The 14,420-nt window shown below is 43.1% G+C and overlaps 1 protein-coding gene and 5 non-coding genes across 6 annotated transcripts; 3 read left to right on the top strand and 3 right to left on the bottom strand.

Moving 5' to 3' along the window:
• Window positions 1–694: 694 nt before the first annotated feature.
• On the bottom strand, window positions 695–766 carry Trnae-cuc. Its single transcript has one exon. It is a non-coding gene; the product is annotated as a tRNA-Glu (tRNA).
• Window positions 767–2,027: 1,261 nt separating this feature from the next.
• Window positions 2,028–2,099, top strand: Trnaa-cgc. Its single transcript has one exon. It is a non-coding gene; the product is annotated as a tRNA-Ala (tRNA).
• A 3,445-nt stretch (window positions 2,100–5,544) lies between these two features.
• On the top strand, window positions 5,545–6,570 carry LOC124163775. Its single transcript, XM_046540859.1, has one exon. The coding sequence runs from the start codon at window positions 5,545–5,547 to the stop codon at window positions 6,568–6,570; it is 1,026 nt and encodes a 341-aa protein (XP_046396815.1).
• Window positions 6,571–8,445: 1,875 nt separating this feature from the next.
• On the bottom strand, window positions 8,446–8,517 carry Trnaa-ugc. Its single transcript has one exon. It is a non-coding gene; the product is annotated as a tRNA-Ala (tRNA).
• A 4,386-nt stretch (window positions 8,518–12,903) lies between these two features.
• Window positions 12,904–12,975, bottom strand: Trnaa-ugc. The gene has a single exon. It is a non-coding gene; the product is annotated as a tRNA-Ala (tRNA).
• A 434-nt stretch (window positions 12,976–13,409) lies between these two features.
• On the top strand, window positions 13,410–13,481 carry Trnaa-ugc. The gene has a single exon. It is a non-coding gene; the product is annotated as a tRNA-Ala (tRNA).
• The last annotated feature ends 939 nt before the right edge of the window (window positions 13,482–14,420 follow it).

Here is a 14,420-nt window from a genome sequence, read left to right as displayed (position 1 = left end):
TATTCCGAACTGAAGTAATCAGGCGGGATTATTCACTCCTTTTACCGTACGAATATATATTCCTGCTTTCCTAAGGTTAAGAAAAATAACAAATTTACTTTTCTATTGTTGATTTTTCTAACCTTATAAAGGATTTCTACAAAGTTGAGGCCTAAACCTTTCAGAGCATCTTGCTTCCCTTTTCTTGAATGAACCTAATTCGCAGCACTACTTCTCAGAGTCGGACTAAAGTATCTTTCCTTGCACTAACAGGAATAACATGGCCTTTCTGATTAACTTAATTAATGGCCGCACTCGACAAGACATTTACATACTACCCATCACGCTGCCTTAACGGGCCTGGCCGTATTGGAATCTACATCTACATCTTCATAATACCCTGCGAGCCACCTCTAGGGTGTTCGGCAGGGGGTGATCAATCACCAGCATGCAGCATGCATTTGGACTCTCACATGCACACCACACCGTCCAGAAAACGTCCCGTATAATAACAAACTATACTACTATGTGCTGTTAGAAATAGAATATAGAATAGAAATTCAGAAACATGCATTAAGTTTTACGTAGGTTAGTAGGCTACACTACAAGTCATGCAATCTATTTACGAGTTCTATTGCTGCCGTTATAATGTCTTATTGATCGTGGAAAAAATGACATTCGGAATCTGTCTGTTCTGCAATCTATCTAAAAAAAATTCCGGTACTGGGAATCGAACCCGGGCCTCCCGGGTGAGAGCCGGGTGTCCTAACCACTAGACAATACCGGAGAAAGTTGACACCGTATGATTACAATGGAAACAAGAAAAGTATGAAGCCAGAACGGAGCCTTGAACCCTGGTCTCCCGGGTGGTAGCCGGAAACGCTAACCACTACCCCACCTGAGCCTCCTTACCTACCTTAGGAATACCACCCTTTTACCGATAAAAAGTGAATACTCGAACGAAATAACGCCTAGCATTTATTATAGTCATTAATTGTTCGGGGGAAAAACGAATTCCCAAAACCTATCCGTTCGGCAAAATATCTCTCTTTATTTATCGTTGCTATGGAACCTAGAAATATAGTGGGATTCTAATGTGATGTTCTCTGTGTTTCTCACAAATATATTTACTATCAATAGCTCTAATATTTTATCTGAGGTTTCCGCGGCGTTCCTTGATATGAGTCTTGGCTTCCGGGCGATCCTCCGCGATTACATGTCCACAAGTCTGTGGAGAAACTGTCGTCACTTATGAACATCTAAATGCGGAGGACGCCTAGCGCGTAGCTTCCGACTCAATGAATGTAATGGGTTCATTTTTAATTGTCCTTCTATCAGTCGTAGTTTGTTGCAATCACCGATATGTCGCTAGAAAATAAAGTGTATGAAATATAATAATAAAATGATCAGTAGCATGTTTTTGAAGCAAAAATTCGGTAAAATCCCATACCTTGGAATCGCATTAAAGCCAAATGTTACGCAAAATAAATTATTGAGGCTGAATAGCAGAAGATCGCGCGCCTTTAGTCTTGAGCAGTTGATTGATTCATTATCACCACTCAATTTATGATTTTTACTATTACAAATTAAGTATTATTTTTTTCTTTGAGCCTCGAGAGTTTCTCTTTGTAACATCAAAAGGAATGACTTGTTACGGCTGAAAACAGGCGTTTTTACTTAATATCATACCATCCGCTGTAAAAATAACAAAACAGAACTTAATTAATTTTTTAGTATAATACATAAATGTGACTGTTCATTGATGGTATCAAGAGCCCCACATTTCTGAAGAACGTAGCTCATAAAGGGTTATGGGAAATATATCGGTAAGATCTTACCGTGAGCGCACTAAAAATATCTTATTTTCTTTGACTTAGCATACCACGATGTGAAATTCTGTGGACATATATAGTCCAAGTAGGTACCCTCAAATTCTTTGTTCCTGGAAAACTTTCAAAATTACTCATCTGCGGAAAGTCTCGGCATTAAATGCTTTGTAGTGTACCCTTGCTTGTATCAATGCCGAGGAAAAGCTTATCGTTCTCAAGGGGGGTGTAACTCAGTGGTAGAGTGTCTGCTTCGCATGCTGAAAGTCCTGGGTTCAAATCCCAGCACCTCCATAAATTTTATATCGGATTCTTTTTGCAGCTGCAATTCTTTTAATCATTGGCTTTACCCATTAAGCTTTTTGTTGGAGTTCCAACGAACTTGATTTTAGGAATGCCGCTAAAATGAAAAGCCTGCACTATGATGACATTATTAGGCAAAGATAAAGAAACAATATGATAAATACACCCAGTGAGGAGCGCAAATTCAAAACATAATCATAATAAATCAGAATAAAATCACGGCGGAAGTTAAAAAAGAAAAACCCAAGTCTCACAACAATAGAAGTAAATAGATGTAATGAGAGGTTATCCTTACTTTCAATTAGCGTTAACATTAAGTCTCATGAAAAGGGCTTAATAACAGAGTTGGAGCGCGTGCAAAGAAGAGCTGCCAGGTATGTGAGGGTCGTTACGATGGTCTTGTTAGTGTGACTGACCTCTTACATAAGCTCGGATGGGAATCTCTGTCGGACCGTAGATTGAAAAATAGACTAAACCTTTTAGATAAATTCAAGAGCAGTGTCTTTTCTGACGAAGCTAACCATATCTTGCGGACGCCAACGTACTACGGAAGATCAGATCATATAAATGGAATAAGAGAGATAGATTGCAGAACAGACAGATTCCGAGTGTCATTTTTTCCACGATCAATAAGAGATTATAACAGCAGCAATAGAACGCGTAGATGGATTGCATGACTTGTAGCCTACTAACCTATGTAGAACTTACTGCATGTTTCTGAATTTCTATTCTATATTCTATTTCTAACAGCATATAGTAGTATAGTTTGTTATTGCACGGGACGTTTCTTGGACGGTGTGGTGTGCATGTGGGAGTCCAAATGCATGCTGCATGCTGGTGATTGATCACCCCCTGCCAAACACCCTAGAGGTGGCTCGCAGGGTAATTTGTAGATGTAGATGTAGATATAATTCACACGATTCACTTCCACGACCAATAAGAGACTATAACGCCTATATAAAGAACATACGAATAGGTTAGTTGACCAGTAGTGTAGCCTACTAACTTATGTATTCCTTAATGCATATTTCTAAATTTCCCTAGCATTTATATCAGCATGTTCTGCATGTTCTAGCTTAATAGGTAGTTAACCTTCGTGAGTAGTTGGCAATTTTTGCCTTTGCATGAATGTGGCAGTAAAATATTTTAGTATGCGTAACATTTTTTATGACCATGAGGCGTGCATTTGGGAATCCTCTTGCATGCTTGCATTTGGGAGTCCAAATGCATGCTGGTGATTGATCACCCCCTGCCAAACACCCTAGAGGTGGCTCGCAGGGTATTATGTAGATGTAGATGTAGATGTAGATGTATGAGCTCCTTTTTATATCTACTTTCTATTTTTGGGTGAGGATTTAAGAGTTCCTTTGGTTATAAGTTCCATTCCCAAATACCCCTATTAATGCATGAAAATGTATTTATATTTGGTGTACCTTGTGCGTGCTTCTACAATCAGCCACCCACTGCCGAACACCTTGGTAGGGACTCGTGAGGGTATTAGGTAGATTTACTCTCGGATGCAGTCGGTAACAATATGTAATTATTGTTAGATGTAGATGAAATGCGGAATGGTCGCAGACTGCTTGGTTCTTCCTTGCATACCACGCCCATTGTGGTAGTAGCGTGCCCTACAGCGCATGAATCACCATCCCTGTCTACCTGCGCTCATACCCCGCCATAAACGAATTCTCCCGACTGCGCTGGAAAAGGTTGCTTACCATTTTTGACGACAGATGGCTGCCAAGAAGTCTATTACATTTCAATGCTAATTTTTTACTGTATTACTCTTAATCTTACGGTGCTTGCAGTTTCAAAAATCTATTTCCATGCCTCAACAGATTTTTGGTGAGTGATTTAATCCAAATGTCTCATTTATCAAGCCTCTTCGGAATAACTGCAAGAATTTACTAACTCTCGCTATGACTTTTGTCGTCAATTAGAAAAAAAAAAAAAATAGAAAAAAAAATCATTAGTGGCTTGAGGATTATTATACATGCAAAATTGAAATCATCGCTAATGAATTCATTGAATGAATTTTGCATGTGTAATAATCTTCATATTATACATTATTATACATGCAAAATTGAAATCATCGCTAATGATTTCAATGAATGAATTTTGCATGTATAATAATCCTCATATTATATATTATTATACATGCAAAATTGAAATCATCGCTAATGATTTCAATGAATGAATTTTGCATGTATAATAATCCTCAAGCCGAGGCACCGGTGTGGCCGCCTCCTAAGCGAAGGGTGGGCATCACGCGCATCCCCGAGGACCGGCGCTCCACATCCCTGGCACCCGCACCGAGCGTGACACTCGTGGCCGAGACGGTACCGCGGAGACCGCCCCGCCCGCCCGCTCCATCGGAGAGCCAGCTGGGCTGGCTCATCCAAATCGGAGTCATCGGCGCGGACGAATTTGACTTGTTCGAATCGTTCGTTGCCGAGGTGACGGAGGGTGCGGCCGCGGCGAGCGGGGCAACGCCGACGGCCCCCCCACGAGGATGTGGCCGGAGACGACCCCCAGCAGTAATTAACGCAAGGGAGCTTCAATTCCTTTACAGAACGAAAAAGAAGACCGCGTTCCGGAAGGTGTGCGGCGACGAGAGCCCCAGGTGTGTCATCTCAACGGAGGACCTGGAGCGGCATTTCGACCGACCCGCACCCGCCGTTGGAAGCATAACGGCGCCACCGCCCTCGGTGGTGCCTAAGTTAAGTCCCAAGGGTCTGACGGCCAACTACGATGCAATAACTAAAGGCATTTTATCCGAGGAAGTGTTTTCCAGATTGCGCCGCGCCCGCAATACCGCACCCGGACCTGACGCAGTGACGTACGCTGGATGGCGGAAAGTGGACCCGGACGGCAGCGTCCTCGCGGCGATATTCAACAAGTGTCTCGCCGCTGGAAGGATACCTCGCCCGTGGAAGACATCCCGCACCGTCCTGCTACACAAAGGAGGAGACATCGAGGACATCGGCAATTGGCGCCCAATCGCCCTCGGACCCACGATCGCCAAGCTCTTCACAGGGGTTCTGGCTGATCGCATCGCGACGTGGGCGTCGAAAGGTAGGCTTCTCTCTTTTCCTTTCCAGAAGGGGTTTGTGCCCGGCGTTGAGGGGTGCTTCGAGCACAACTTCGTCGTGCGCACGGCCATGGAGGATGCGCAGATGAAGAAGAAAGAGATCGCGCTCGCCTGGCTGGACCTCGCAGACGCCTTCGGGAGCGTGCCGCACCACCACATCTTCAGGGTGCTGGAAGAGATGGAGATGCCGCCTGCCGCCCTGGCCCTCATCCGTGAGATCTACACCGGCACTTCGCACAAGGTTTCCACTCGGACTCGACACCGACGGAGATGCTGGCGACCCTGAGGAGAGACGCGCAACGCCTGCAGAACAGCGATCTGGCGCCATGGCAGAAGATCGACGCCATGTTGACTTTCCTCATTCCGAGGACAGAGTTCGCGCTGAGGGTAACGCCTATGCCAAAGCATGCCTTAACAATAACGGACAAATTTATTTACAGCACCATCAAGGGATTGTTGAATTTGCCGCAGAGGGCGAGTCGAGAGATAGTGGCGATCTCTCCTCACCTCGGTGGCGGAGGATACATCCCGCTTCCGATGCAGAAAGATATCCTCGTGCTCGCTCACGCTTTCCGCATGCTCACGTGCAGGGACGCGTACGTGCGTGAAAAATCGTGGGCTTCACTGAGAGAGGTGGTGCATCGGAAGATTGGCCGAATGAGCCCACTGCCGAGTAAATCTCTGATTTGCAGGTACCTGACTGGCTGCACCGATGGCGACCTGGCGACAACGACTGCGGCCGTCTCCACCGTGTGGTCCCGCACCCGGAAGGCGACGAGGGACCTGTTCGTGGCCATCAACCCCCGCTGGGAGTGGAGCGACGCCCGCCAAGAGCTGTCCCTTCGCTTTGCACACCCGTCTCAGCGAGTCGACGAGATCATCGTTCCCGCCTCCGCCCGCCACCGAGTCCTCGCCCTGCTGCGCCGCGCGGCCGTCGAGGGACTCCGGAGGAAGCTGTGCGCCAAGCTGGACCAGGGGAAGGCGTACGACGCGCTGACGGCTTCGAGGGAGAGCAGCCACTTCATGCGGAGCGGCAAATACACCCGGTTCTGCGATTGGCGATTCATCCACCGGGCGCGGTTGAACTTGCTGCCACTGAACGCCGCCAGGAAGGGAGCCGTGACCAGCAGGAGGTGCCGGGTCTGCCGAGATGAGGACGAGACGCTGCCGCACGTCGTGAACCACTGCCTGAGACACTCTGGCGCCTGGATCCGTCGGCAAGATGAAATCCTAGCGCTTGCCACCAACATGGAAGGTGGAGACGAACAAACGGGTGGCGGGCGACCCCTCCCTCCTCCGGCCGGATCTCGTGATCACGGAGGTTCCGGGGGGAGCAATTCACGTGGTGGATGTGACTGTTCCCTTCGATAACCGACGAGAGGCCCTCCGAGCCGCGAGGGCGGCAAAGATCTGCAAATATGCAGAACTCGCCGAGAGAATGCGGCTTCGTCGAGGCTACAGGGTGCCTGTGCACCTGGACGCTCTGGTCGTTGGAGCCTTGGGCAGCTGGGACCGCGACAACGAGGCTCTACTCCGTCGTCTCCGGATTCATAGGGGCCGGCTGACCAAACTCCGACGTCAGATGGTCTCAGCGGCCATAAAGTGGACGAGAGACATCTACGTAGAGCATGTCTCTGGAAAGCGGCAGTACGGTTCCGACGTCTCTGTGAACGCGGATGTACCCCTCGGTGAAGAAGAGGACAGACTAAGTATCGCGGGGGTGGACGCCGTCAGCTAGACCCCCGGAATTTGATTATGACACTCACTCACTTTGCATTTTTAATAATTTTTCGAAATTGTATCTTAATGTTTATATAATTAATTCTAGTTGTTAGCAAATAGTATGATATTGATGTTTGATAATACTGGACATAAATGCAAAGGGTTGCCTGTGCACCCCCTGCCATCACCTTGTCTGATGCTGCTCTTTCTCCTTCTTCTCTACAGGTGCTCGCATGAGAGAATTGAGGGAGCAGATGAGTGGCGAAGACGTGAAGTGTGCAGTGTAAGTGAGTGATGTGTGCAAGTGCCTGTGTGAATTTAAAGTACAATGGCCTGTTTAGTTTGAATTGTATCCATATCATTAGGACGCTGCATTGCCAGTGATATTTAAGTGCATTTTGTGTTTGATTTTACTTAGAGACTCATAGACTCGTTAGGACAGACCTGCCGCCTTCAACGTGCTGCGCACTGAGGGTATGGGCACGGTTTTAGGATAGGCGAAGACCTGCCAATGCTATGTATATATATTTTTAATATGTTAATAAACTAAAGATTTCCGTGGCGGGAGTTCATTTGTCTGTTTAGACAATTTTTTACTGTGCCCAGCAGTGTCTGTTGGGCCAAATAATCGGTAACCACTTGTAGCTTGAATACTATTCTCGCTTACAATAAAATCATTAACATAGTGAAGGTTGTAGGACTTGATTTTAGTGATGATCGGAACTGTGATTTTCCAATCACTTCGTTACTGTCACTGCTACTCATCAGTAACGGTGTTTCTTAACCGTGATTGCGATCGCCGACGAGAATCGCTCATTAAAGTGAGCAGTGATTTGTGGCGCTGAGATTTAATCCAATTCCCATTGATGAGCTCTCCGCAAAATGAACGAATAAACTTATAGAAAATATTTATGAGGGAGTAGTTCTGGTTCTGAGTTTATGTTACGATAATTAAGTAAATTTGAGTATTAATTAAGTAATGGTAAGGTTCGGCATTTCATACAACCTAATTTCTTCACTTTATTGCAATATTTATCGTCGATACGATGCAAAATGGTGGACCCTGTTTTCTGTCGAAATTTTGTGTTCATGTATGATTATAAAAAAAGTATCACCGAGTTACCTCGAGATATTTACACCACATATGCAACAAAACTTATAGAGTATTATACCAAATTTCAGATTCCGCACTCAAAAAAATTGATTTCGAGGTTTTGTCCAGCTTTTTTCGATTTCAGCCCACTGGGCGTCTAGTCGCGACGTTTCGAGGGCATAGTAGGACAGGAGTGATGGAGCAGACAGAAAATTCTGGAAATTCATGGACAGACGTGCACTAATTGGTCCGTTTTCCCTCTCATCCGAGTTTTTTCATTCAGGCTGTGTCTTTTGGACTCCAATCTGAATAGTCTTGGAGTGTGACGAAACCTATAAGTAATCGGACGTCTTATAAGTCGGAATCACTTACTATTATAGCTTCCAAAAGTCTAGAGGGAGAACTATCGGAATCCGGGCTGCAAAAAGTTTTGGAGATGCCGGGGATCGAACCCGGGACCTTTCACATGCAAAGCGAACGCTCTACCACTGAGCTACATCCCCAGATAGTGAAGCCGGGAATGAGGAACTTCCATGGGTCGTAGATTGCTCTAAAAACTACTTTGAATAAGTCAAATGGATACATTAGCTCGCAAAAATACCTTCAGTTTCTCCATTCAACATCAAAAGAAATAAAATAATTGCATTTAAAATCGAGAAAAATTTCTCTGAGCCGACCACTGCGCGAAGACACCCGAGCGTTGCCGAGGCCAGGCGTGACGTCATAGGTGCCTAAACAACCGTGGGGAGCAGGGAAATACGCTGAGCGCTTGGAGTAAAATTTGTTTTGAGGGAGTATTTAGCCGCTAATCGTCACTTTATTTTGTTATGTTATTCTTGGGCAAGTTTTCCTATTGCTATTGTGCCTAGATTATTACTTGGGATATTAATAATGCGGCATCGGGATGACGAAGTACAAGCGTTTCACTTCGTGTGTTTTAGTTATCAGAAAAATGGATGATAACGTTGCCACTCGTTCGAATAGTACACCTGAAATTCATCTACGTCTACATAATATCCCGCAAGCCGCCTATAAGGCGTGTGGCATAGGATGTTAGGACACCAGCCTTTTTTTAGGACACCAAAATTGATGCCATGACCCTCATGGAATTTGTTAAGACAAATTATTGCTATATGTTGGCGGCAAATCGAGTTGTAAAAGAAACTTGTAATACTGGAGGATAACGATCGTAAGCTGTGCTGTTGACATTAGAGTAAGCTGTGCTGTTGAATTTGGCAACGCCGGATTAGCGGAGAAGGTAGTCCTATCCGTCCTACGGTACGAATGCACAGCAAAACAGTCTGCACACAATCCACATGTGAGATCGCGATCGGTTCCGCTGCCAACACACACACAAGCTACAACCTATTTCAATATTATAGGTAAATCCATAAACAATATACTAGCATATACCATAAAAATATAGCGGGAAATAGGCAAATACTCTTATCAAAAACTGGATGTCACTGACACATTCTTATATTCATCACGTACAACTTACAATAACAGAACTCGTTATGATGAATACAACTATTTATTCACTGATTTAAACCCTTAAATTAGCCCACACAAGTGACACAGGTGACATTTCTCACTACTATTCGTTGAAATAATGGAATAACAAACTTTACACACAGTTTTTATTTTAATAGCGTGATCGTGTAATGTCATATCTACGGTGAACAACGGAGATTAGCACGCCACTGACAATTTTTACACTACTGTTAGACATTTATCGAAAGCGTAATAGCACTTTTTACAATTCAATCACGATGGAACACTGATAACTCTTGGCCGATATTTTTCAACCTTGTCAAACTTTGTGCATTACAACCACTGGCACTGTGATTATTATCAGTAGCTTAACGGGAGACGTCACGTTGAAAATAACACTATTTTGGCACAAAAATGTTCCTAGATGTCTCCAATCAGCGAGCAAAAGTTGCATTGACTGGAATTCACCCCATAATACAAGCACAGATAGTCCTAAACGACGAATTCTCCGGTACCTACGAATAAACGGATGAAGTTATTGTATATAAAAGCTAAGCGGACATCAGTAAACATCAAAATCCTTCTAATTGCATACTTAAATGAATGATATGCCGTCGATAACATCAACTTACAATTAACGTATCCCCCTTCCAATGGCCGTGGCTCAGACTCCTACCACGATGTTATTTAGGTATTATATAATTTTTGGTTTAACTGCTCCAGTTTTATATTTTATGCCCGCACTCAGATATTAATATTATAAATAATGCAAAATATGAGGGCTTCCAAGCCTCTATCGTCGGATATTTATCTTTAAATAGAAAATAATCAACACGTCTAACAAACGAAGCTCTCACAACTGCTGGCAACTATTATAAACAATCACAACAATAGCTTGGCGTGATGTTTAGGCACCTTTGACGTCATCGAGGCTTCGTCGGCAGTGGCTTGGGGGGTGAGGTAGTTTTTCCCGCGCTTTAAAATTCGTAATATTTATCATTAAATATCTCGCGAAGGAAAACTCAGATATACATGCGGTTTTCTTTGTTGTATTCAGAAAATAATTTTCTATCCGCCTGTGGAATAAAAAAAATTCATGCGAGTTCCCCATTAGTAGGAAAATCTAACTTGAAGGTTTATCGAATGTATATTTCCACTCCCTTATCCGTTCCGAGGAGCCTGTCCTCACTTTTTAAGCAATTCTGCGGTCGAATAAATGTTTCGAACGGTGGCAACGCGGTCTCAATTAATAAAATGAATGACGTCAATCGCTATAACTACGCATTGAATATTTTATTTTTCCGTTGTTCTAACCTTGCATGAATATACTCTAGGAATTAGTAGTCATTGGCGATTTTTACCTTTAATGAATACGCACACGTTTTTAATAATTATTTTTTGTTCTATTTTTGTGACCGGCTTGGCGTGTATGTGGGGATCCTATAACGTTCATGCTGTATACTGGTGGTAGTCACCCCCTGCCAAATATCCTAAAGGTGGCTCGCAGGGTATTATTATGTTGAAGTAATTTCTAAACATTCTATTAATTGGAATATCATGAAATGAGCACGAATGACATCATCGATTTTCATGCTGAAGCCTTTCTTCAGGTGTAAGTATTATACATTTTCTCAGATCATAACCAATAGTTTATTAAATCCAGCTTTGTTTCCTTTCATGGGAAGCAAGTAAGGGTCTTTGTGAAAGAAGATAGGTAGTTTATCAATTGTAGCTTTGAAATCCGTGCGTAGGTGCGTAGGTTGACAACAGTTTCGGGAGTCATGGCTCCCGAAACTGTTGTCAACCATAAACGACAGACGCGGCTGGAGAACCCGAAAATTAGCAGTCATCGTCAATTGTAGCTTTGTTTTATTCCATAGGAAGCAAGTGAACTTTTGGAAATATAAGATGGGTGGTATAGATGAAGCCAATGAGCTATGTATATCCTCGCAAAGAATATGTGAGCCAGAAGTTTCACGGGAAATAATGAGAAAGAGATTGTACTGTAGTCTAAATGCACGCTGTATTCTTCCGCTCTTAATAATTCGCCATGAGTTACCTGTTTATGGCGTTTTGTTATGGCTAATTCTCGTACTCTTATCATGTGCAATGTTTCCTCCACGCCAAAGAAAGTTGAGAGCTAACGGAGAGAGATGTATCAATTCGCCGCGTGAGTGACAGGCTCTATCAAGAGACTTTAGAATGTTCGAATCGTACTTGATTCAGAGGTCGCAAAAACTGTTAGCAGCATACATATAGCTTAACAAATTTTGTTTGGAGCCTCTAGAGACTCGAAGGCTGCGCGCTAGGCTTAGATTGCTCGAGCAATTGAGAATGGATGCCTTTAAGAGCGATACAGAGAACATCATATTAGAACCCTAATATATTTCCAGGTCCGACAGAAACGATAAATTAAGAGAGATATTTTGCTAAATTGATAGGTATAGGGATTCTATTGTCCTCCGGCTTTGATAAGTGCTTAGTGGAACATGGTGGGCGCATTTCTTTTTTTGTTAACGGCTGCGCCCTAATGCCACACGCCACGCCACGAAACGGCCTTTGGGGGAGCAGGTCAATGCAGATTTCATCGTATCCTGAAGATCGACTTGGCTACTGGCAATCGTATGTAAATCCCTTTGCGTGATGAACTCATTATTTTTTGATATTAGCTAATTTTTATCATCTTGTTTAGTGAAGAGTTTGATCTAGAGTGTAGCGCTTTACGGTGCGGAAACGTGGACACTGAGGAAAGAAGACGAGAGAAGATTGGAGGCGTTCGAGATGTGGGTATGGAGAAGAATGGAGAAGGTGAAATGGACGGAGAGGAAAAGGAACGACGAAGTTGAAAGAAATATGGTTGGCGAGGAGAGGCAGCTTTTAGATGAGATACGGATGAGACAGAAGGTATGGAAGGAGTTAGTGCTTAGCGGGGAGGGGATGTTGAAAATGGTGTTAGAGGGTAGAAAGTTAGGGAAACGAGGGAGGGGAAGGAAAAGAATAGGATTTATAGATAGATTGAAAGGGAGTAGGTCTTACAGTGAATTAAAGAAGGTAGCGCTGGAAGGAAAGGGAGGCTCCCATATCACTTCTTGAATACTCCATGGAAACCTACGTTAATCGGTAGAATACTATTATTATAATAATTACTACAGGTATCGTATTTCTAGTAATCATACTCGAGAAAATATTAAATATCAAGGAAATCTAGAAAGGAAAAGCTTTGTATGAGTATTTCGTTGGAATAAACTGATTGCCATATGACTGACTCAATGCTTGGCTCACGTATTCTTTGAGAGGATTATTATGACCTCCAAAAGTCAAAAGAATGGGGAGTGGAGAAACAAGAAGTCAAAAGAGATTGTGGAGCCATATCGGAATTCGGGCTGCAAAAACTTTGGAGATGCCGGGGATCGAACTCGGGACCTTTCACATGCAAAGCGAACGCTCTACCACTGAGCTACATCCCCAGTTGTTATGGAGGGAATGAGTAGGAAAATCTAACATGATGGTTTATCGAATATATATTTCCGCTGCCTTATCTGTTTCGGGTAACCTGTTAGATAGCTCATTGACTACATCCATACCGCCCAACTATCTTCTTTCTAAAACACCTTCCACTGCTTCCCATAAAAAAAAGGCTACAACTGAGAAACTATTGGTTCTGATCTGAGAAAATGTACCTGAGGAAACGCATTCTGCACGGCACGAGACGATGTCCTCTTCATTTCCCCCATAATGTTCCAATTAAATTAAATGTTTTGAAATTAAACATTGGTTCGACCGCAGAATTACGTGTGAGATAGTGAGGACTGGTTACTCGGAACAGATAAAAGTACATAAGGAGCGGATTTATAATCAATAAAAGTTCATTTTACATGTGTCCCATCTTTCCTGAATATCTGGGGTTGTAGCTCAGTGGTAGAGCGTTCGCTTTGCATGTGAAAGGTCCCGGGTTCGATCCCCGGCATCTCCAAGTTTTTACAGCTGTTATGTTTTAATTATCGCCATATTTTTCCAATCGTCACATGCCAAGACCGTTCAATTTGGAACCCAGGAGTCAAAAGAGATTGTGGAGTCATTTGTTTTTAAAAGCGGTGCTAATATCGATTTATGTATAATTGATGTCGACCAGTAATATATATATAAACAAAATGTATGATTAATGTCTACAAATATATATTTCTTTGGCAATGATGGGTCCGCATTCAATTTTAATTTATGATATTCCACTCCTTGGGCCACTATCGCAGTTTGTATCCTATGTCGATACTAATGAAGATTTTTATCGACATTGCTATCCTAAGTATCATGTACGTGTACGTCAAATTGTATACAAATGCGTTGGTTTAGCGTCACTAATTCTTGAAGTGAAACATTTTTATGTACAATCTACATCTACTATATAAAACCTTACGAACCATCTCTAAGGTGTTTGGCGGGGGTGCTTAATCGCTAACATGCAGAATGCGATTAGTACCACAAATGCGCACTTAATGGAAAAAAATGCTCACATTAGTGCAGAGAGTGTGAGATCCCACCAAGCACAAATGAATATTTAAAGCACAAGACTATAACACAAATATACTTGCACAGATATCTAAAATTTGCTTACGGTTTGTACTTAAAATAAAGTCTATCCATTCAAGGGTGGAATCAAACAAAGGGTTTACCGCGAAGAAATAAACGTCCAGAAATCTTGAAAAATAATTAAAAACAAACATAAACATGGAATGGAGAAATTATTTTTAAAAATTACGGGTGCAGAAACATGCAATCATACGTCCATCGTGTGTGTTGCGATTGATTTCGTGAATCAATGTCATGATTTGGCAAAATTTATTTCCTTTATCAGTCGCCTTCACCACTGCTCCAAGACCTGACATGCAACAGATTACCCTTCTATCGCAGACAC

Source organism: Ischnura elegans, chromosome 8 (genome assembly GCF_921293095.1).
Source record: "Ischnura elegans chromosome 8, ioIscEleg1.1, whole genome shotgun sequence".
Classification (NCBI taxonomy): domain Eukaryota; kingdom Metazoa; phylum Arthropoda; class Insecta; order Odonata; family Coenagrionidae; genus Ischnura; species Ischnura elegans.
The sequence above is the reverse complement of the archived record's forward strand: the minus strand, read 5'-3'. Positions and strand labels throughout refer to the sequence as shown.